This window comes from Oreochromis aureus, linkage group 12, assembly GCF_013358895.1.
Source record: "Oreochromis aureus strain Israel breed Guangdong linkage group 12, ZZ_aureus, whole genome shotgun sequence".
Lineage (NCBI taxonomy): Eukaryota > Metazoa > Chordata > Actinopteri > Cichliformes > Cichlidae > Oreochromis > Oreochromis aureus.
The window spans coordinates 6,875,474-6,897,182 of record NC_052953.1 but is presented as its reverse complement, the minus strand read 5'-3'; the positions used below and the strand labels follow the sequence as shown (position 1 = coordinate 6,897,182).

The 21,709-nt window shown below is 41.0% G+C and overlaps 1 protein-coding gene across 1 annotated transcript in view; it reads left to right on the top strand.

Moving 5' to 3' along the window:
* The window catches only part of ddr2l (discoidin domain receptor family, member 2, like), a 37,581-nt gene extending 18,601 nt beyond the window's left edge, over window positions 1-18,980 (top strand). The window contains exons 2-19 of the mRNA XM_031731330.2: window positions 1,904-2,002; window positions 2,181-2,283; window positions 2,509-2,578; window positions 3,743-3,895; window positions 6,167-6,314; window positions 6,689-6,794; window positions 6,874-7,054; window positions 8,091-8,331; window positions 8,415-8,492; window positions 8,741-8,883; window positions 9,662-9,773; window positions 9,939-10,055; window positions 11,107-11,351; window positions 11,436-11,563; window positions 12,087-12,284; window positions 12,411-12,645; window positions 14,320-14,469; window positions 14,737-18,980. Of these exons, the coding sequence (XP_031587190.1) occupies window positions 1,942-2,002; window positions 2,181-2,283; window positions 2,509-2,578; window positions 3,743-3,895; window positions 6,167-6,314; window positions 6,689-6,794; window positions 6,874-7,054; window positions 8,091-8,331; window positions 8,415-8,492; window positions 8,741-8,883; window positions 9,662-9,773; window positions 9,939-10,055; window positions 11,107-11,351; window positions 11,436-11,563; window positions 12,087-12,284; window positions 12,411-12,645; window positions 14,320-14,469; window positions 14,737-14,871 (2,604 nt within the window). The 5' untranslated portion in view covers window positions 1,904-1,941 and the 3' untranslated portion in view covers window positions 14,872-18,980. The remainder of the gene's footprint in view (window positions 1-1,903; window positions 2,003-2,180; window positions 2,284-2,508; window positions 2,579-3,742; window positions 3,896-6,166; window positions 6,315-6,688; window positions 6,795-6,873; window positions 7,055-8,090; window positions 8,332-8,414; window positions 8,493-8,740; window positions 8,884-9,661; window positions 9,774-9,938; window positions 10,056-11,106; window positions 11,352-11,435; window positions 11,564-12,086; window positions 12,285-12,410; window positions 12,646-14,319; window positions 14,470-14,736) is intronic.
* The last annotated feature ends 2,729 nt before the right edge of the window (window positions 18,981-21,709 follow it).

Genomic DNA, 21,709 nt, shown 5'->3' with positions numbered 1-21,709 from the left:
TGTGATGTCCACATATGTGGACGCCAAGACCTAGGAGGTTAAATTTAAAAAAAAAAAAAATACATTTCAGTTATTTTTGCTTCAAATCTGCAAGAAAGACATATTATTAAAATGAAAAGTTAAAGTGCGTGAAATGATTTGTTGAACTGTTGATAGGCTCATTTCTACTCGGGCTGTGTCACCTTTACTGAGTTAACATCAGGGTCAAATTCCGCTCAAATTCCGCTCAAATTCCGATCCCAAAAGAGTTTAAAAAACCTGGAAGTTCGTCTTTGACTTTAACGCTCTCCTCTCTCTCTTTGCTTCTCCCTTCCACCCATTGTTGTCCTCCCCACCTTGCTCTCTCTCCTTTACCTCCCTCCTCCTCCTCTCTTTGTGTTTCTCTCCTTTTCTTCATTTTCTTATCGGCCCTCGGCCTCACCCCGCTGTCTGCGTTCTTTCTTCCTCTCTTTGTCTTTCTTCCTGTCTATTTTCTTTTTCTGTCCGCCTGTCTCTCTATCACCCCGTCTTTCTCTCCTGCCCAGCTGTTCTGACCCCGAGAGCTGGTGTTTGCAAACTTGACAGAGAGTGAATGTAGAGAACAAGACAATACGAGTAGACAGTTGTAGTTTTTCTATATGTGTCTATGTATTTATGCTTGAAATGCCTCGTGTGCAACAATAGGGGTGTGTCCATGTGCGTGTGTATGTATGTGTGTGTTCTTCAGTGTTGCGTAACCTCTGTGAGTGGGATGCTGTTTGCGTCCAGTGTTTATAAACTACTCCGCTCCAACAGCAATAACATTGTGAAATCAAACACACACACACACACACACACACACACACACGCACAGTCCTCTCGTAAATGACGGTAGGAGTCATTCAGCCTCCTCCTCGTCCATCCATCCTGCTGCAGTTGTGTAAAACAGTGACCGCTGGAGACAGCCGACTTCCTACAGCGAAAACAAAGATTTTGTTTGTTTTGTTTGGAGGAAATTGCAGTTTTGAATGTTTTAATGTCAGATAATCAGTTAAATTACTCTTAATGTGCACAATGGAACACCTAAATCTCCAGAGTTCTGCTTGAATGAAGCGTTCACGTCTATTCAAGCCTCAAATGAGGGATGTGATAGCTGAAAGACTCTCTAGATTTTATAGTAAATCGTAGAATGATTCTTTAAACGTAGATAAATTAGAACCAGATGAAAATATGTTGCGGGATAAAATGGGATGAGAGGGAATAAATCATTTTAAGGGGGGAATAAGGATAGGAGCAGCAAAAAACAACAAAAGTAGAATTCTTTAAAAATTCATCATCACACAGGAGACGTTAAAAATTCGTTTATGTACTATGATTGTTAACTGTGGGTCACGATGGCGGCAAAATCAAAGACTTAAACATCTATTCTAGTTATGTGTTTATAGGACCTTTTTTATTTTACAATGGCAGTAATGGTCTTTGCATATGTGCAAATTGGCATGTCAATTTAAAGACAAAACAATGATTTATTTTATGGTTTGGTTTATAGAAACTTTCCTCATAATTTTCCTAAAGATGTGCAAAAATTGCAAGGATATTTCCCAAAAGAAGTCAACATGGTGCTGCAGTGGCTTTTCCTGTTTCGGAATGAGTTCTTTCCACGCACTCTTGGCTTCCTCCCACTGTCAAAAGACATCCTCGTTAGGTTAGCTGGTTATTCGTAATTGGCTATAGGTGTAAATGGTTGTCTGTTTCGATGTGATTGGTGGGCTGTCCAGGGAATAAGCTCCAGCCCAACTACAACCCTGAATTGGATAAAATGAAGAAAATAAAAGGATGGGTTTCCAGAGAGAATTGTTTACTGTAACACTTTATTCCCTTGTTGTCTGAGCCGTCAATCACTGTCAGCTGCAGATGTTCATGTTGTTTTTTCTGTGTCTCACAGAGATGTAGCGTGTGTGTTGGTGTGATCGGCGGACCATCATGCACCTCTTCTTGCTGCTGATCCTTCAAGCTACAGCAGCCATCGGACAGATTGATCCCGGTACACAGGAAAACACACACAAACCCCATTTTACCCCATCTTGATTTTAAATCTAAATCCATCCTCTGCAACGAGCCAATTTAAAGAGTTACAACTCAGTAAAATGTTTCATTTGTAAAGGTCTAAAACCCGTCCTTGCAAAACGCATAAAAATAAAATTGTGAATGTGTTTTTCCAGCACACTGTCGCTACCCCTTGGGCATGGAGGATGGACGGATCAAAGATGATGCGCTCAAAGCATCCAGCCAATGGCATGAAACAACAGGACCACAGTACGCCAGGTCAGTGTGGCTTAAACATTAAGTCGACAGGTTTTAAAAAAGTGTCTTTTATTGTTTTTATCTCTTGAGTAAAGAAAAAAAGAAAAACCTGAAATGGAATTGTGGGATACAAAATTGATTAAATATGCCTTAGAATGAAGACAAATGAAAATTTGAAGATTTTAGAACTCTATCTTTTGGTTAAACTTGTGCAAGTGTGTTTTATCTGTTTGTGTGTGTGTCCAGGTTGAATCGTGAGGAGGGACACGGCGCCTGGTGTCCTGCAGCGCAGCCATCAGTCAGTCAGTACCTCGAGGTTTGTGTCTGACGCGTGCTCAGTCATGTCCGGGTACCTGCTTTTGTTTGAATGTTACAAAGTGATCTCTGGGTATTTTCAGTTAGATGACAGATATCCTCAAAATCTACATCAAGTCCAGTGTTATGTGGCTAAGTTCTACTCCTTAAGTAAGAAGGTGTCGTGCATGCAGGACAAAGTGGCGCTGCGCAGTCAGTGTAACATGAGAACGTGTGAAAAGATCACAGTGGATCAGAATCTGAGGTTTCAGAGTGTAACACAATATTTAAGTGCTTTGCAAAGCAGCTAAATTCAGTACATTCTGATTTAAAGGTGAAGTCTGTGTATGGTCTACAAAGTTATTCTTTGGATAAATCTAGAAGCTCATGTGTTACCCAGAGAAGGCTGTTTTCTTACAAACTGGCATATAAACCTAAATCTGTGTATAACAGCTGACTTGTGGGAGGAGTGAAACACAAAGAAATACGTAGCTTCAGAAGTGAGAGATCTTTTAATAAAGTTGGTGGTATCGATACTGCGCCACGTGTGAATGCTGCAATGTGAAGCTGTAGGTATTTAAATATCAAAGGAGAGAATCTGAGTCACAGTCATCTGTGGACAACAAAGACTGTGGATAATCCTCAGTGGCACATGAGCTGCATATTTATGTGATTCAGACAGTCTTACATTTCACATCTGTTTAAGTCGCTTTAATATCTGTATATTGACATACATTTAATATGTTAAAATGAGAAAAGTAATTAAAAAAATCTAAAACCTGAAAATAATTTTGTGATTTTGCAGAGCTTTTTGTGTGCACACTGTTGTAAAGGCACACAGAGCATCTTTAGTTTTTACAGTTTTCTTTATGGGCCGATTTCTGTAGAAATGCAACTAAAATCCTGAGACACTGCAAACACTCAGCTCACGATAAAAACCAACTTTGAAGCCTGTTATAGGTCTCTGACTTGAATGCATTTCGTATTTGGAAGCTGCATGCCTCTTGACATTAAAATTGCAGGATTAACAACCAGATGTGTGGATGGCTCAGCTCTATACTTTTGGGGTGAACCATTTTCCCACATTAATGATACAATATTATCTTTAAATGCAGCCTTTGGTTTTTAGGTTACTCGCATGTTACATGATTTGACCGAAAGCCTTTTGCTGGAATTTTCTTTTTAGGTGGATCTGGGCAGACTCACCTTTCTGACGGTTATTGGTACTCAGGGACGATATATCAGGAACTCTGGGAATGAGTTTGCCCGAGAGTATCGCGTAAACTACAGCAGGGACGGCAAGCTGTGGAAGTCCTGGAGGAATCGGCAGGGGAACGAGGTGAGTGACCCAAATATCTGACTGCAGAGGTTTAACAAACATGACTTGATGAGAGGAGAGAGGAAACAGAGTGAAAAATGGGACATGAGAAGGGTCTGAGCCAAAGGAAGAATAGGAGAAAATACGTGAGGACTGATGGAGGGAAGAGTGGAGAAAGAGGAAGAAAAAAAAGAAACGAACAGGATTTCTTTCCACTCGTTTTTCACTCTAAGCTGCTTCTGGTCATTCATATTCATATCAGAGGAAATTACATTTACACACCAGCTTCCTGTTGGCATTCGAGGTCCCCGGCGGCTACACAACACTGTTAGAACAATTTAAAACACCAGAATCATGTTTTTGATCTGAGGCTCCTCCCTCACATTCACATGGGGAACTTCCCAGAGTCTGTGCAGATTTCTGGTTATTTTGTGCCCAGCAGCACAGAGATTCACATTCCAAATTTCTCAGGGTGCTTTTTTCACTTTAGGAAATGAAGCCCGGAAACATCCGCTGGGGAGTAACTGATTCATGCCGTCAGTTGTTCAGCAGAGCAGAAACTCTCAAGCTTGTCTTCTTTGCTTTGAATGTTCGGCTGCTTATTTCTACACGTGCAGTTGTGCAGGGGCACTGTGTGAGAGGCAGTGAATATTCAAAAAATATACATTATTTTCTTGTGAACATAAATTTGGGATCATCCTCGCCGTCCTTTTGCATCTATTTGTGATTGTTTTCCTGTTTTTGTCACTTTGTTCGATCATTCTGGTCATTTAGGGTGTGTTTGCAGTCATTTTGTATTTGTTTAGCATAGCTTTTCTTGTCTTTTTAAAGAAATTTTCCTGCATCATTATAATAATGTTGGTCCAGGATCTACGTTGCAACTGACCAATCAGCTTTCAGTTTGCACTGGCCAAGAAGTTAGTTAATGATTTTAAAAGTATCACTAGCAAACCTACATGAGCAACAGCAACAGCATTGGCTAACAGCAAAGCTAACTTGATAATATTTTTATTAGATTGTATAAATTAATAAAGAAAACACAGAGTTTCATATAAACATAGCCTTTTTTTTTTTCTTTTTTACCCCATAATACAAAGCTGTGACATCACAACAATGTGACTGGTCACTTTCAATGTTGATCCTGGACACACATTGTTATGATGCAGAAAAAACACCAACACAGGGATATCAGATGCACGGATAGTTGGTCGCTGCCCCTCCCTGATCTTGATTTTGTCAGTGGTCTCTTCCTGTTAAAAGGGAGTTCTTCCTCCCACCATTGCCAAGCGCTGCTCATAGCAGGTTGTTTGCTCACTGGGGCTCTCTCTCTAATATTGCAGCATATTTAACTCCCTATTGTCAGGCACAAACTTTCCTCTAGACACCATCACAGTGGATTTTATATCAAGCAATCAAAATGTGACTGAAATGCAGACCTTCAGGTCTAAATCAAGGGATTTAACAAAAGTAGCACAAAACCTATAAAAGTGGCTAGATAGCAACGTTTCTACTAGCTCTTTAATCAGCCCATTCTCACTCCCGACATGTAATATACCGACAATTTGTCACATCCCGAGGTGTTCTATGGGAATGCGAAAGGTGACCTTCTGCTTTCCTAGTCTACGCGCTGGGTTGTGGATGAAATCGAATAGAATGACGCTCCCGCGGTAACAGATGTTCCAGCCGTGTATTCCAGCCCTAACCCTATCCTTATCCCTAATCTTAACCAACACCCTAATCGTGTTAGATAGTGTTTTCCAAAGCGATTTAAGTAAAATAAACATATATATGTGCATTCATTCCAACGGTTCTCATTTTCCGAACTCGTAATAAAGCGTTGGGTGGCTGAAAGCGTAATATACTGGCTATTTGTCACCTGGTATAAAATGTTACGCTTTGGGAGTGGGAACGTGTTGCTTTAATAGATTTATTGTTTGTTTGTTTTTTCAGCCTAAAAATTCCCTCCTTCACTTGCACCAATGTCTCTTTGGGAGTTCCAATGCACACCTTCCAAATACAAGTTCAACACTTGGAATCAACTCCAGATCTCTTGTCTGGTTCGTTTATCACGGAATAATGAGGGCACAGGCCTCACCTGGCCAGGACACTGTTTGTCAAGGAATTATCTGAAAATCAGTGGACTGTATAAAGATGGCTATAAAGTCAAAACATATCACATGACAACTTGTAACAACGCTATTAACATATTGATTGAACAGATGCTCCAGGGGTTTAATCTTTCTGTACTCCTGGTGTGATGGTCTTGTTTGTATCCCTGATATCTGTGTATAGATTATTGAGGGAAACAAAGATGCCTACAACTCTGTCATAAAGGACCTCCGCCCCCCGATTGTCACTCGCTACGTCCGGCTGCTCCCCGTGACCAGACTGTCCACCACCATCTGCATGAGAGTGGAGCTATACGGCTGTTCATGGGACGGTAGGACACATAAACACACAGTTTCCTTGTTAATGTGTGTTTTCTTCAGCTCAACTGCCATTAGAGACTGTTTACGCTTCCTCAGAGACAAGTAAACCTCTTCATGTCAACATGTCAACATAAAAGCTTTTAATGTCCATAAACAACTGTTTTTCATCCACAAGCAACACTTTTATTTAACAAACACTGCTGTTTATCAGATCCTTATATTGAGCAAAAACAGGAATTTGAATGATATGAGTGCGGTCCTCACACTGTTGTCATGAAGGTTGAAAGTTTGCTGTTCTGAGTGCAGCTGTGGGATCTTATTGTGGTGAGATAACAGTAAAATGGGATGAACTGCACCTTTAACTTTCCACTCCTCCTGGTTTCAGATGGGCTGATATCCTACAGCGCTCCAGAGGGTCAGCGCATGCAGCCGCCGGGTTATCCCATCGCCAACCTCAATGACTCCACATATGATGGAGTACACGAAAGGGGGTGGGTCTCTCTTTGCTGCACTCGTACTCACATCACATGTCAGCGTTTCCTGTTTACTGACTGCTTTGTCATCCGATAGGAAGCTTTTCGGGGGCCTGGGTCAGCTGACGGATGGCGTGATTGGCCAAGATGACTTCACACGGACCCACGAGTACAGCGTGTGGCCTGGCTACGACTACCTGGGCTGGAAGAACGACTCGCTGGAACACGTGGAGATGGAGTTTATGTTCGACAGGCAGAGAAACTTCACCTCGATGAAGGTTTTTCATTTTTGCTTCCTCTACCTCATCAGTACTATGAACTCACCACAAACTTTGTCATAGCAGTAGTGGTTGACAGCACTTTTACATTTGCTTTTGCAATTACCAGACTTACTCAGAGTCTAAAAGTTGCCTTTCAGATCCAGTGTCAGGTTTCTCTAGTTTGCTCGGCACCATGTCAGCGTCAGCCTAGGCTGATGGCAATGGACATGTTTAAACATCTTTGTGAGGACAGAAAATTGCATGCTACTGTACTTGTGGGGGCCAGCAGTCACTTATGGGGACAAAATGCCCGTCCCCACAAGTTTGAAGGCACTTTTGAGATTCAGAATGTGGTTTTAGTGTCAGGATTACAATTAGGTTATGGTTAGGTTTAGGCTGAGGGTTAGGGTTAGGCATTCATTTTTGATGGTTAGGCTTAGGGTAAGTGGCTAGGGAAAGCATTATGTCAATGAGATGTCCTCACTAAGACATGAAAACGAGTGTGTGTGTGTGTGTGTGTATGTGTGTGTAAAAATATTGAACAATGTGTTATAAGTGATCGAAGCTTCCAGGCAGCAGCATTTATTAGTGCAAACCCAAGTGGGAGCTTAGGTCGTGTTTTAACTTCTTCCTAACAAAAGTAACTTAATTTTGTACGTCTTAAGGAGCATGCACAGTATTGTCATGTAATAAAAGAGACTGAAAAGTATTTTCTGCCTACCTGTATATCTGGTCAAGCTTTTTAACCAGTTGCTTGCAGCTCTCCTTCATCACTGTGCAACTGATGTAACTGCAAACGTACTTTCCATCCAGCATTTGCTTTTCCTGTAATATGGAGTGCAGCCAGCAAGTGCTCCAGCAATGCTCAGTGGAGTCATGTGTTTACTTTTAAGTCATGCATCAGCAGCTGCTAGCATCTCCTCCTACTGTGCCATCGTTGCCACTTTGTCTGAGTCCATTATAAATGAGCTTTAGATCCCTGTGGGACTCCCTCACGCTTTACAAACAATAGCAGATGTTCTGCTACTTACTCTTATTTTCATTCTCCATCCAGGTCCATAGTAACAACATGTTCTCCCGCGATGTGAAGATCTTCTCCTCGGTCTCCTGTTGGTTTAAGCCCCACTTTGTATGGGAGGCGGAGCCTGTGGAGTTCAGGACGGTGCTGGATGACCGGAATCCGAGTGCTCGCTACGTCACCGTGGATCTGAACCACCGCACTGCTAAATCCCTCCGCTGCCGCTTTTACTTTGCTGACGTCTGGATGATGTTCAGTGAGATTTCCTTTCAGTCAGGTAACAAACACACGCACGTGCAAACGAAAGTGCAGAACAGTAAAAAAGGAAAAATAAGTAACTTCCTGGTTTTTGTTTTTCAGTGGACACGATATTCCTGACTCAGATGACATCTCCTCTACCCACTCAGGACACCATCACAACACCTGCACAGAAGATAGGTGTGACAATTAATTGTTTCACTTTAAAGACAGACAGTTTTAAAGTCGCCACTTCAAAACTGCGACAGATAGAGGGCGCTGTTTTGTCAGTTTGTGCTCAGGTCAATTTTTTTGCCTTCTTCTTAATTTTTGAGGACATATATCTTTTTTAGCATTTCTGTCATACTTAGTGGAGCCCACTAACAAATGGATTTGCAGAAACAAATGATAACATCTTTGGTATATGGTATTCTAATCTTTCTTCTCAGCCGCTGCTCCATCAGCTAGTGTCACACCAGATGATGGGAAAACACCCATCCTTATCGGCTGCCTGGTAACCATCATCCTTTTGTTGGTCATCATCATCTTCCTCATCCTATGGTGTCAGTACGTTTGCAAGGTATTAGAGAAGGTGAGGATACAAATAAATGATAAACATTTGTTTTTTTGAGTGGAAGTGAGGGTTTCTTAATAAAGTGCCTTTATTTTGTTATCTTCCTGTCATGTCCGTTGGTGTTAAAGATGCTGTAATCACGTAATCGCTTTAGGTTTTAAAAAATGTTCCTGTAAACAGCTGCAATGCAAACCATTTCCTACGGGGCGATCGTGGCTCAAGAGTTGGCAGTTCGACTTGTAATCGGAAGGTTGCCGGTTCGAGCCCCGGCTCCGACAGTCTCGGTCGTTGTGTCCTTGGGCAAGACACTTCACCCGTTGCCTACTGGTGGTGGTCAGAGAGCCCGGTGGCGCCAGTGTCCGGCAGCCTCGCCTCTGTCAATGTGCCCCAGGGCAGCTGTGGCTACAATGTTGGCTTGCCATCACCAGTGGGTGGATGACTGTATATAGTGTAAAGGACTTAGTCCATAGGGACTATGTAAAGTGCTATACAAATACAGGCCATAATAGATGTCCAGCAGGAGGTCCCTGGTTCCATTTTAGGGTCTTTACATCACCTCACAAATTTATTTTGATTTTCAAAAAGAGGTTAAAAGCTGCAGTTTACAAACTCAAGTGGGAGATATTTATTTTTCTTTTTAGGAAATAAGATTATTGTTTATGTATGTGGCTGAATCAGGACTATTAAGCATTAAATCTGATTAAAGAACAAATGAGAATGAACTGACTGACTCTTTACAGGTATCTTTGTTTCTTTGATTCAAACTATTTTTTTTCTTTCTTCCATCTTAATCTAGGGTCCACGTCGGATTCTTGATGAGGAGGTGACGGTCCGGCTGTCGTCCTGCAGTGACACCATCATATTACAGACTCCACCTGTGCCCCCGCGCTCTGGACGCGCCCTGACTGGTACTCTTCTTTTACTTGTATCATTTAAAACATGCCTTTGATTGCCATTATTATTCATGCAGAAAAGATTAGGTGAAATTTGTAGGGGAGATATTTTAAAGAAAATCTCTCTACATACACCTTTAGCATTATTTATTCTTGACTGATTCCTGCTGTTTTCCTCAGGTCCCGTGAACGCTGACCCTCACTACGAGAGAATTTTCCTGTTGGACCCTCAGTACCAGAACCCAGCGGTGCTGAGAAACAAGCTTCCAGAGTTGTCACAGAGCGCAGAAGCATCTGGTAAACACCTTCAACGATGAAGTCGATGCAGGCGTTCATTTAAGAATTAGTGAAAAAGACACAAGTTGACAAATAGCAGAAAGTCCTTTGAATGCTGCGTCATGATGTTTGTATTTGAGTGACCGCTTCATAACCGTGTGTTTAGGTTTGTAGTAGGAATTTGTGTTAAGAATCATTGATGCCTCAGAGATGTTCCAGATCTATCCATTATGACATGATTAATCACAGCTGTAGATGAAAAAGGTCGAAAGCCTTTCAATAAGAGAGACTGCTGCCTCCTGGTGGCGATGTCTGTAGTTTCAAACAAACTCTACAAACTTCAAGCATCCATCAAAGTTCTGATCTTCTGTCACTCATTAACAGCTCCTCAACCTGTTTCTCTCCATTTACTTCAGAACATGTTAAATAAGCTCGTTTTTCTCCTTTTTCTCTCTATTTAAGTTTCCCTGATGAAGTTGAACATGCATGCTCATTCATACTTATTCTGCAGTGCTTCTCTCCTTTTTCTCTCGGCTCTCTGCGCCTCTTTTCCAAGTTTCCTCTTCTTCCAGCTCTCCTCCTTGGTAATCCTCTCTATGACCTCCTTCTGCTGACTTCCTGTCATATGACATCAGGATGGCTTCGTGGTAAGAGTTGAAAGGTGTGACTTCATGCAGTTAATCAGATCACATATACTTAAGTGAAATCAAGTGAAGATTGGAAACTGCATTTTATTTTATTTTTATTTTTCAATTCTTTTCCCTTCTATGAATCATCTTATGACCTCTCATGACCTACTGGAGGGGACCTAACCCTGAGAGGTTGGGATATCCTGGATTGAAAAAACTTCTGTAAAAAACAATTTCAAACTAGTAAAACTTCAGTCAGCAAGTAGAATAATGGTACTAGTAAAATGATAAAGAAGTACTGCTTTTACTTTGGATAGAAAACTAGAAATTGCCAGTAATTTAACTTTTGTACTATAATGTTGTGCTGTTGGTACTTTTCAGTAAGCTTCACTTCAGTTTTTTTTATTAGACATTAATTAAACAAGCACTTGTCTTTCCAACAGCATGTGGAGGTGGCTACGCTGAGCCAGACATCACCCAGTGCACGCCACACCAGTGTTTCCATAGCAATGCGCCACACTACGCTGAGACGGACATCGTGCGGCTGCAGGGCGTCACTGGCAGCAACATGTATGCCGTCCCCGCCCTCACCGTGGACTCTCTCACCAGGAAGGACATCTCCGCTGCCGAGTTTCCTCGGCAACAGCTGATCTTCAGGGAGAAGCTGGGGGAGGGGCAGTTTGGCGAGGTGAGATTGTGGGAGGTTTCGTGGGCTGCAAAGTTATCCTGGAAAAATCTTATTTCATCCCTATTTCATCTTCTTCCTTGGCAGGTCCACCTGTGTGAGGCGGAGGGACTCCCAGAATTTCTTGGGGAAGGCTCGCCCCTCCCTGACCGAGACGGTCACTCTGTGCTTGTGGCTGTTAAACAGCTGAGGGCCGACGCTACCAGCCAAGCCAGGTACTCTTTATGAGTGTGTAAATGAAACAGAGAGCGATTACGTCAAACTATATCAATCTGGAGCTGAGGTGGTCAAAGGTTCATCCCCTGGAGAGCATATATTGGTTAAAATCAGTGTATTCATTACTTTAATGTGTTCATATGATGAGAATTTTTCACTATTTATATACTAAAAACTAAAATATAGTCCATAACTAGTCAAATGAATAACGTGCAGGACAGAAAGCTCCAAACTGCATTTCCTGGTTGACTAATTTTTGCACAGAAAGCCCTCCTACACACAAATGCAGACCACATTTCTCTTTAAAAGACTGTTATTTGAAGTGAGAGCAGTACTTGACTCCGTAGATGAGAATGTATTAGGATAAACTGGTGTAAGAGCTTCAAGGGATGTGCAGGAACAAATAAGATCTGTGCATCAGGCTTCACTGTAACACTGAGGAAGAGATACTTGTAGTTGGTTCCTCTGAGTTGATGAACAGATCTGAAAATGCTTTGTCTCCTTTATCTGTCCGTCGATCAGGAACGACTTCCTGAAGGAAATAAAGATTATGTCTCGTCTGAATGACCCCAACATCATCCGACTGCTGTGTGTGTGTGTGTCGTCCGACCCACTGTGCATGGTTACTGAGTACATGGAGAACGGAGACCTCAACATGTTCCTGTCGCAGCGGGAGATCGAGAGCACTCTAACACATGCCAACAACATCCCTTCAGTCAGGTTAACCATGCACACAGTTTACACAGGTCATACATGAAAACAATCGACCGTCAGGTTTCTAAACTATCTTGTTAGTGCACTTTTGATTCTCACCACTTTTAATCTCTTCCTGCTTCTCCACGTCAGCCTGTCTGACCTCCTCCATATGGCGGTGCAGATCTCATCAGGGATGAAGTACTTGGCATCTCTGAACTTTGTGCACCGTGACCTGGCCACAAGAAACTGCCTGCTGGACCGCCGCCTCACCATCAAGATTGCCGACTTCGGTATGAGCCGAAACCTGTACAGCAGCGACTACTACCGTATCCAGGGCCGGGCGGTGCTGCCTATACGATGGATGGCCTGGGAGAGCATCTTGCTGGTAAGGTTTGGAGGAAGGGAGCTGATTTAGGATAGGATCTTTATTTTGCTCCTTTTAGACTGTACACCTCTGTCAATGGTTACTTTTGATGGAAGTTCTGCAGTTATTCTGCTGCTACATTAAAAATCTTCAGATGCTTATTATTATACTTTCCTCTTTATTACGTTGTGCAAACAATAGTTCCACTGCAGGCAGACATAAGAGCCGATATTCCTTGAAAAGTTCCTTTTTGTACCTTTAAACTTGAAACTTATTTGTACATTAATTCTGTCTTGTAAAAATGAGTGTGGGTGTATATTGTAGTTTCAATAATGTTGTGAAAATAATCTAAAAAAATGTATTTTGGGGGGATTATACATGACCTGAATGTGGTTCCAAGTTGAAGCTTTTGTCTTTTGCAACAACAAATTTACAAATTCTTCACTTGGCTCCAAACGTGCCACTGAGAGCTGCTGTCATATGAGATAAGTTGATACGTTTTCACAGGATTCTGTCTGTGAAAAACGAAGCACTAATCATGATTCAGTAGCTTGAAGAACCATCTTTAGCAGAAATAACTGAAGGTAATCTTTTGCTTTATGACTTTATTAGTCTAATATAATTGTGGAGGAATTTTAGCCCACTGTTCTATTTCCTAGGGGTTTTTTCTTTTCCAAACTGGCAAAACATCTGCTGGTAAATAGGTGGTCAGATTTGCTGATTATGCTACCTAGCCCCCTTAACCCCCAATAAGACTCTATGCAGTCCTATAAATAATTTTTTTCAAATGACTGGTAGTCAATAAATGTTAGAGTCTTTAATATTCAAAAGAAGAAGAACTAAAAGTTCAGAGAGTTAATGTTCAGAAGTGTATATAGGCTTAAAATTGTATTCAAACCCTGGGAAATTTGCCTACATCAGTTCAGTGACTTATCAAAAACATGTAGGTTCCCCTCACATGTCTCCTTTTTCAAAAATGGACATACCCGCTACTCCTCCACATCGAAAGGAGCCAGTTGAGGTGGTTCGGGCATCTGACAAGGATGTCTCCTGGGTGAGGCGTTCCGGGCACATCCCACCAGGAGGAGGCCCCGGGGCAGACCCAGGACATGCTGGAGACATTATATCTCTTGGCTGGGCTGGGAAACCTTGGTGTTCCCCTGAATAAGCTGGAGGAGGTGGCTGGGGAGAGGGAGGTCTGGGCTTCTCTGCTTAGCCTGCTGCACCCGTGACTGGCATACACCCCCCCACCCCCAAAAAAACCAGGAAAAAAAATCTGCTCAGTGTTTCACTAAAGGAAGTTTAGCTAAGGGAACAAAGTTCTTCAAAAGCTTCCTGCCCTCCAGGGGAAGCACCAGTAGCGGTTTGCACCCTAAAACAATGAAACATCTTTTTTGCTGCAGTGTTTTCTTTGAATAACTTTCCTGTTCTGCATTATGAATGTGGTTGCATAAGTTTAATGTCTTTTGCAGCTGTAAAGTTAAGCGAAAAAACAATGGATCCAAGCTGACCCAAACCAGGTCTAAAGCAGAAGCTTTTTATCATACGTTTTTATCGTATCATATTTTTTTGTAAGTCTCACAAAGCATCAGAGTCAACATTTCATCAGCAGCTGTCTTCAGAGAGTTAATGAAAATAAGAAAAAGTATTTTAAAGTTGGAGTATTAAACTTTCAGATGTAATTATTCTCCTCAGGGGAAGTTCACCACCGCCAGTGACGTGTGGGCCTTTGGAGTCACCCTGTGGGAGATCTTCACTCTGTGTAAGGAGCAGCCCTACAGCCTGCTGTCTGATGAACAGGTCATAGAGAACACTGGCGAGTTCTTCAGGAACCAGGGCAGACAGGTGAGACGAAACACAGTCAGAGATTATTGACCTTCTGTCACTGGGTCAAATCATTTTGCCCACCTGAGACTAAAACTGCAAACATTTATTTTAATTGCAACTGGATCCAAGGCAGCTCATAGCAGTCTTTACAAACCTGGAAATCAGGACCCTCGTAAGTGCCTGCAGGATAAATTTGAGGGGCTACTAAACCTGACTCAACATTTGTCTTTTTTAACAAATCACTCGAATCTCTCATCATTCTAATTCTCCTGTGTCCCTCACTAGATCTTCCTCTATGCTCCTCCACTCTGCCCACCTTCTCTCTTTGAGCTGATGATGCGTTGCTGGAGTCGCGATATCCCTGACCGACCCACCTTCGAGGGACTTTACCAAGCCCTGAAGCCCCACGTCAACCAGTGAGTCAAGGCCGCTGGGATCTGCCAGTTGGGATTTCTGTGGCGGTGGGACTCTTATAAGAAGACAGACTGACACAAGAGCACAGAGGACTGGAATTACAGTGCAGAGGGATTATTGGTTTGCTTCACGGCACTAGCGACTCCCTTCTCTGAAAGACCAGGTGATGATGGAGGGAGACATGACTAGTCAGCTCAGAGGAGAAAATATCACAAGCTTCAGACCTTTTGGTCCATAGTGAACAAACCATTGGCAGTTTCATAGCTTCTTCTGTTTTTTTACAGCTGCTTTACCCCAAGCCTTTTGACTTGTTTGTGCCAAAAGTTGCCTTAAACCATTTGTTTCCTTCTCTTTGACTTTTAGAGATGACAAAAAACTGGATAGTCCTGGTAGTTCCTCCTTTCCCTGTGGGTTTTTATCATTATTATTATTATTATTATTATTATTATTATTGTAAAGCACTGTGTCTGTGTCTCTCAGTTATTCGTGTTCATATATTAATCCACACTGGAGCTAGGGCTATAGGGTCAGATTTTAGTGTAGGATTTTATTTTTTAGATTTTTATTCTATTTTATAATTTTGTTGTTTTGTGGAGTTTCACAATTGTTGGTCTTTTTTTTGTGGATATGAATGTTGGTCAGCTGAGGTTCACGTCGCGGTGCCAAGAAGCTGAAGAAACCTGTGTGGTTCACAGACTGAAAATCAGTCGGTGGGTATCTGTGGGAAATTTTGAAAAAAAAAGAACTTAAAGCACATTCAAGCCACATGAGAAAAAACTGAATCATGCCACTTTTGTTCCCAAAGAGACAAAAAAGTGTTGAAATGCAATTTTAAAATAAAAAAAGAATTGTGAACGTCTTTGTGAAGATGGGCATGACGGTCAAAATTTATGATCCTTTTATTAAAAGTGCCTTGCATATGTAGCAAAATCGGTGCCAGAGGGAAAGGTTAGGGACGCCTGAACCTCAGATGCTGGTCACAGGGAGATTAACCAAGTATCGAATACCAAGGTGTTGCTTAACCTGTCGGTGTTTGTCTTTGGGGACCTGCAAAATATACATTTTGTGGATAAAAAAATCAAAAAGCATACCTGATTTAAACGTGGGCACCACCAGGAGCGTGGTCGGAGTTTAGTGCACACCAGCATGCAAAACATTAAAAAAGCAGGATTTTCACTCAGCACTTGGTTTGTCCTCTCAAAATGGAATTCAGGTTCATTGGTCACACACGTCAGTGACACACAAATGCAAATCTGATAGTTGGGAGCCCTGCTTAGGCAGACCACCTGAGATTTAAAACAGGTATCCTTTTTGATTTTTGATGGGCATTGTGGAACTTTATGAATGCACCTTGCGTATCTCCTTATTTGAACTCACAAAGCTGAAGGTGTTAAGCTCTGCTCTGCCTTCATTTAGTCAGTTTTAATCACAGAAATAAACTACAGTAATACTTACTGCATTGCTGCGCATGTAGATGTCTCACCATATGATATGTCTAGTCTTCTGTAGTCTGAATTTGCTAGGATTTGAACTCCGGTACAGTAGCCTATCAGTCCATATCAAGACAGGAGTTGAGTAAGTCAAGACAAGGCATTTTGTCTTGACTTAATGTACCATCTACATTTGGGGCTGTGAGTTCCCAAACTACTGCGTTAGAACAAGGTTCACTGATCAGTGAAAGCTGATAGACTGTGGGCAAATGGAGGCCTTACACCAAGGCTGGATTTCCAACTAGGCAAAGCAGGAAACTGGGAAAAAGCCATTTGTCTGTCACCACTGGTTTTAGCTAAAAAATGTCTTAAGTGCTTCCAACACTGAGCAGGTATTTAACCAAAGAGTTCCCTGCAATAATAGTTCATTTTCTGACCCTGTGTAGTGGAATAACCCTGTGGCAGATTGTACCATTTTAGTTTAGTTTGTCCGTAAGCGGAGCCTGTTCCTGAAGTTATATTTAATCAAATGTAGGTGTAAAGATTAATGTTTCGGCTCAGAGGATCTGGTTACATGGTTCATATTCAGAGGAGCGCTGGTCGGGAGATCAGTGTTAGATATCAGTGTATGTTTTACATGGGGGCCACTTGACAGGTTAATGCATCAGAGAAGTCACTGCATTAGTCATCCAATCACTGCTGCACCTTTACTGAAACAACCATAAAGATTTTTATGTTTAAAAAGCAGTTAATTCATTCTGACTTTGTTTTGCATAGCATTCAGATGAGTCTCGTTTACAGAACTAATGCTGGATCGATGCAGACTGTAGACTGGATTTATTGTTCTTCTGTCAGGATGTCTTAGGAGTAATAAACTTTCAACAAAAAAATCCCAAAACAAAACAATAAATGTTTCATGTCCAAATGTTTCATGATGATTTCAGCTTCAGCCAAAACTGACAAACGATACGAGCGTTGGATTTTCATGATTCTCTGTCTCATCTTCAAAGTGTTGGCATTAACTTTAATTAAGTATCAGTCCTCACCTTCCTTCTTGCAAGATTAAAAATTTATAACTGATAAGGAAGTTCATGTTGACAGTGCAACGATTTAAGCGAACAGTTACAGATATAAACCATACAGATTCATAGAGATAGGTGACCATAGCCACCCTAAAGTGAGTAATTTGCACAACCTGACAAGGGAGGGATGGATTTGACTATAAAACTGAGGGATGGTCATAAGGAAGGCTCATTTGCATAGGCAAAGCATACCCTGCTTTAAGTCCAGTTAACTCTAAATGAACCGTAGTTTACAAAATAAAATTTGTGCTGAATTAGGTCAGACTAGAAACTATTGAATAAGACTATAAACTACCTAGGAAAGTCTTTACTTCACAAATGAAGTTAGCTGAAGAGAGATTCCCATAGACTTCTGTACAATCAGACTCTTTTTGCCACCAGTGGAGTTTCCTCTGGCTGGCGATTAGAGAAATGGGAGGTTTGAGGTACTTCTGTGTTCTGTGCCTCATTTTTCAGACACAGAGACTCTTTCTGTCTTTTCTACAGTCTGTGGATGGCAGCGAACAGTGCAGCCTTTTGACTAACTAACTCAAGTGACGCTGATAGTGGCTATCATGTTAGTAGTAGCAAGAGCCGCTCTGTCCCCATGCTTCCTGCACCATCCATTTTAACATGACTCAATAAACTTCTGATGTGTCTTTTTCAGAGTTCTTGTCTAATGTATAAAGGTGGTAAATCATAATTTAATGTCTGTTTTTTTACTGTTTAGGTCACTCAGTTAATGTCAGTGTGTATTATTTGTATGCAGTACACATTTGCAGTATTTTAAATCCTCCCTGAGAACAAATCGTATAAAATGAAAAATGGCGCAAACGGAGAAAGACCAAACATGTAGATTTTTGAGTACATTTTTCTGTGTTTTGTTGTTGTTACAGTAGTGTTTTGTTATCTGTACTGTATCTTACATTTCTTTCAGTGTGTTTGTGCGAGTGTTTAAGAGAAAGTGAGATACCGAGTGAGTCTTTTCAACATTCCCTTGAGCACTGGGAGCTAGTTGAGGTTAAAGTGGTTAACTGGATTTGCTCGGTTGTGCCAAATTATGTTAACTGAGCAAAAGAGGGAGTTGGGTTTTTTTGTTGTTGTTGTTGTTTTCAAGGCAAGAGGAAAAGATGGACAGAAGGAAACCACTAAACTCAATCTCCCAGAGTCCTTTGCTACAGTGAGCCTGTGTATTTTGTTTTGGTTCCATTAGAGAAATCTTTTAGTTTGATAGTGTACAGTATAATTGGTCTATAATATCTCAGTGTGTGAATGCAGATTAGGTGTGGTAATTTTTATTAGTAATTAATTGTCTATCTGAATTTATAGCTATTTGTGTTTGTTTCCCCCTTTTTTTACACAGGATTTCAGCATTTATGGATATTTTTCTGAACAAAATGTTCTGTTTTGTTTTCCTGTTGTGTTCACAGTAATTTCTCATCCACACTGTTTAATCTTTGTCCCATCTTCAGTATGTTTCAGACACATATTGTACATAGGCTAGTAGCTGTTTATATTAATATATTGGGAGGAGGAAACTTCTTCTCTGGTCCCAACTGGTTTTCACTCTGGACTCTATCTCACTTTGGTTTGTTTTCCTATAATAAACAGTAAATGTGTCAAAGATGTTTTTTTTTTCTTTTGTCTTTGTTTATTTGTTTGTTTGAGTTTTTTTCATGAGTAGAAAAACACTGCAAATTGAAATCTAAGCTTTTTTTTCATAATCAGCTTATTTGAAGGTAAAAGCACATGAGGGTTTTTTTTCAACAGTTGACGCTACAGTTTTCAGTCTAGACCACATCGATGTTCTGTACAGCAGGGGGCAGCAGAGAGATTTAAAACACACATACACGCACACACACACACACACACACACATACACACAGGACAGCCTATATGTGGAAATGAGTCCTAGAGAAGCTTTGTTGTTCTGAAGGAACACTGAAGGCCTGATTTCTGCACATTTTATGCCTTTCGTTTCAGGTTTGAATGTTCTGCGTTCTGATAATAAAACGTAACAGCCAATGACTAAAAATGACACATTTCAGTCTCTTTAAGCTCTACTTTGGTCTCAGCCTCCTCGGGAAAATATGTCTAGAGTAACCGTGGGTTTACCAAACAGCTGGCTGTTGCACCTGGAAAAACTGTAAAGCTGCTGCTACAGCCTTATACATGGGTTACATTATTAGGCCAAAATGGTTGCATCATTGGCTCCCTGTTCAATCTAGAATTGAATTAAAATCCATTCTTGAATAATCAGGCCTCATCTTATCTTAAAGACTTTAAGTACTACATTGCTTACTGGGATATTTAAAAGTAGAATGGGAGCTTTCATGCCTCTCATTTGTGACACTAACTCTCAGTTTGGATGCAGGAGACAAACACCTTCTCTCATAAAGTGTTAAAGGCTTTCAGTTGGCAAATGGTTTGGACTGCAGGCAGGCCAGTTCAGTACCTGGATTCTTCTACTACTTTGTGCGGTTTAGTATTGTCATGTTTAAAAATGCAAGGACTTCCCTGGAATAAGACGTCATCTGGATGGAAACATATGTTGCTCTAAATCTTGTATATACCTTTCAGCATTGATGATGCCTTTTAAGGTGTGCAAACCACCAGTATAGGCACTAATGCACCCCCATACCACCAGAAATCAAAGAGCTTTCCCATTTGGATTTCTCTGACTACAGAACAGCTTTTCCACTTTGCCTCAGTCCATTTTAATGAGCTTTAGCCCAAAGAAGACACCAGCATTTCTGTTTTCAGATATTGCTTCTTCTTTGCATGATAGCACTTAAACCTGGATTTCAGGACTGGAACAGGGAATTGTGTTCACAGACGATGATTTGTGGAAGTTTTCCTGAGCATGCAGTGATTTCCATGACAGACCCATCCCTGTATTCAATACATTGCCCCCTGCAGTTATAAAGATTACAAACATCCAATACCGATTTTTGGCCTTGTCTCTAGCGCACAGAGATTTCTCCAGATTCTCTTAATCTCTTGATGATATTATGTACTGTAGATATTAGATATTCAAAATCAATTTTACACTTGGGAACAATATTCTGAAATTGTTGCACAGACTAAGTAGATGCTGTTGATTGTAGATGCTTTTACAGATTGGTGAACCTCTGCTTATCTTTACTTCTGAGAAATGATGCTAAAGATGATCTTTTTTTTCCTTTTCTAGCCTTCTGGTGCCCCATTTGACTTTTTTTTTAAAGGGATTCCTGCCATCAAATCTAAAATAACTTTTTTAATTAAAGTTTTCTCATTTGAAACATTTTATATGTTTTCCATGTTCAATTGTGAATAAAATGTGGGTTTATGAGATTTGCAAGTCATCTCATTGTGTTTTTATTTCCACTTTACTCAACATCACAACTTTTCTGGAATTGAGTTTTGGTCTCTTTTAGTTTGAGATGGGTTTTTTTTGTATCTAGCATTTATCATGCATCATAATCCACCAGTTAGTTTCTGTAGTAACTGCACGAATTGAATAATGAAAGAGAAGTGTTATAAAACCTTTGCAGGTTGCTCATGAACTCTGCAGGAATCCTGACAATCACAGATTTTGTAACTGTCCTAAATTTGGCAAAGAAGCCAAAGGCAGAGGTTTGCCTGCATGTGTGGGCTCAGTGCCGGCAGATTTCATAACGGTGGTTCACGGCCAAAAGGCAAGGCGCAGGTTTTACTTTGATAGAAGCTTGTTTAAAGTTGCCAAGGCTCTGTGTAGGTATGAAGTGTAAATGTCTCTTGGTTGATAAATTGACAGTCTAAAAATGTGCTGTGAGTTTGAGAAAGCACCAAAAACTTTCCACACGTGTGAAGGTTTACACAACACTGGGCAAGGTGACAACAGCTTTTATAAAAGTGGTATGATGCTAGAGTAGATCCAGCCAAACCCAACCTGGCTGTAATTGTTGGTGCTGCTCTGCTCCCTGCTGTCCTTCCAAATGTGCGAGTAGGTCCGGTCACAGTAGGGACTATTTTTATCTCTTTAGTGTGAGAGCTGTCACGTACACCAAAAGCTTCATGAAGGACTGAGAATAGCTTCAGCCATTTCATTTTTGAACATTTCCTTTCCTTTCACTTTAAAGGCCGTCAGTGACAGACTGACAATCAGCAAATTGAGTACACGAACATTCAGAAAAGGTTTACAAAGGAAGTTAGAGCAAAATTATAACCACAGTCGATACTGCTGAATGACTATGGCCGTGTTTTGACTTAGTTTAAAGGCTGCTTAAGAATTTGTCTTCATTAACAAAAAACAATCAACCGATCAAATCCATGAACAATGTCTGTTTTTGCCCAATCAAGACGTAAAGCCTAACTGTGCAACATTAATAATCT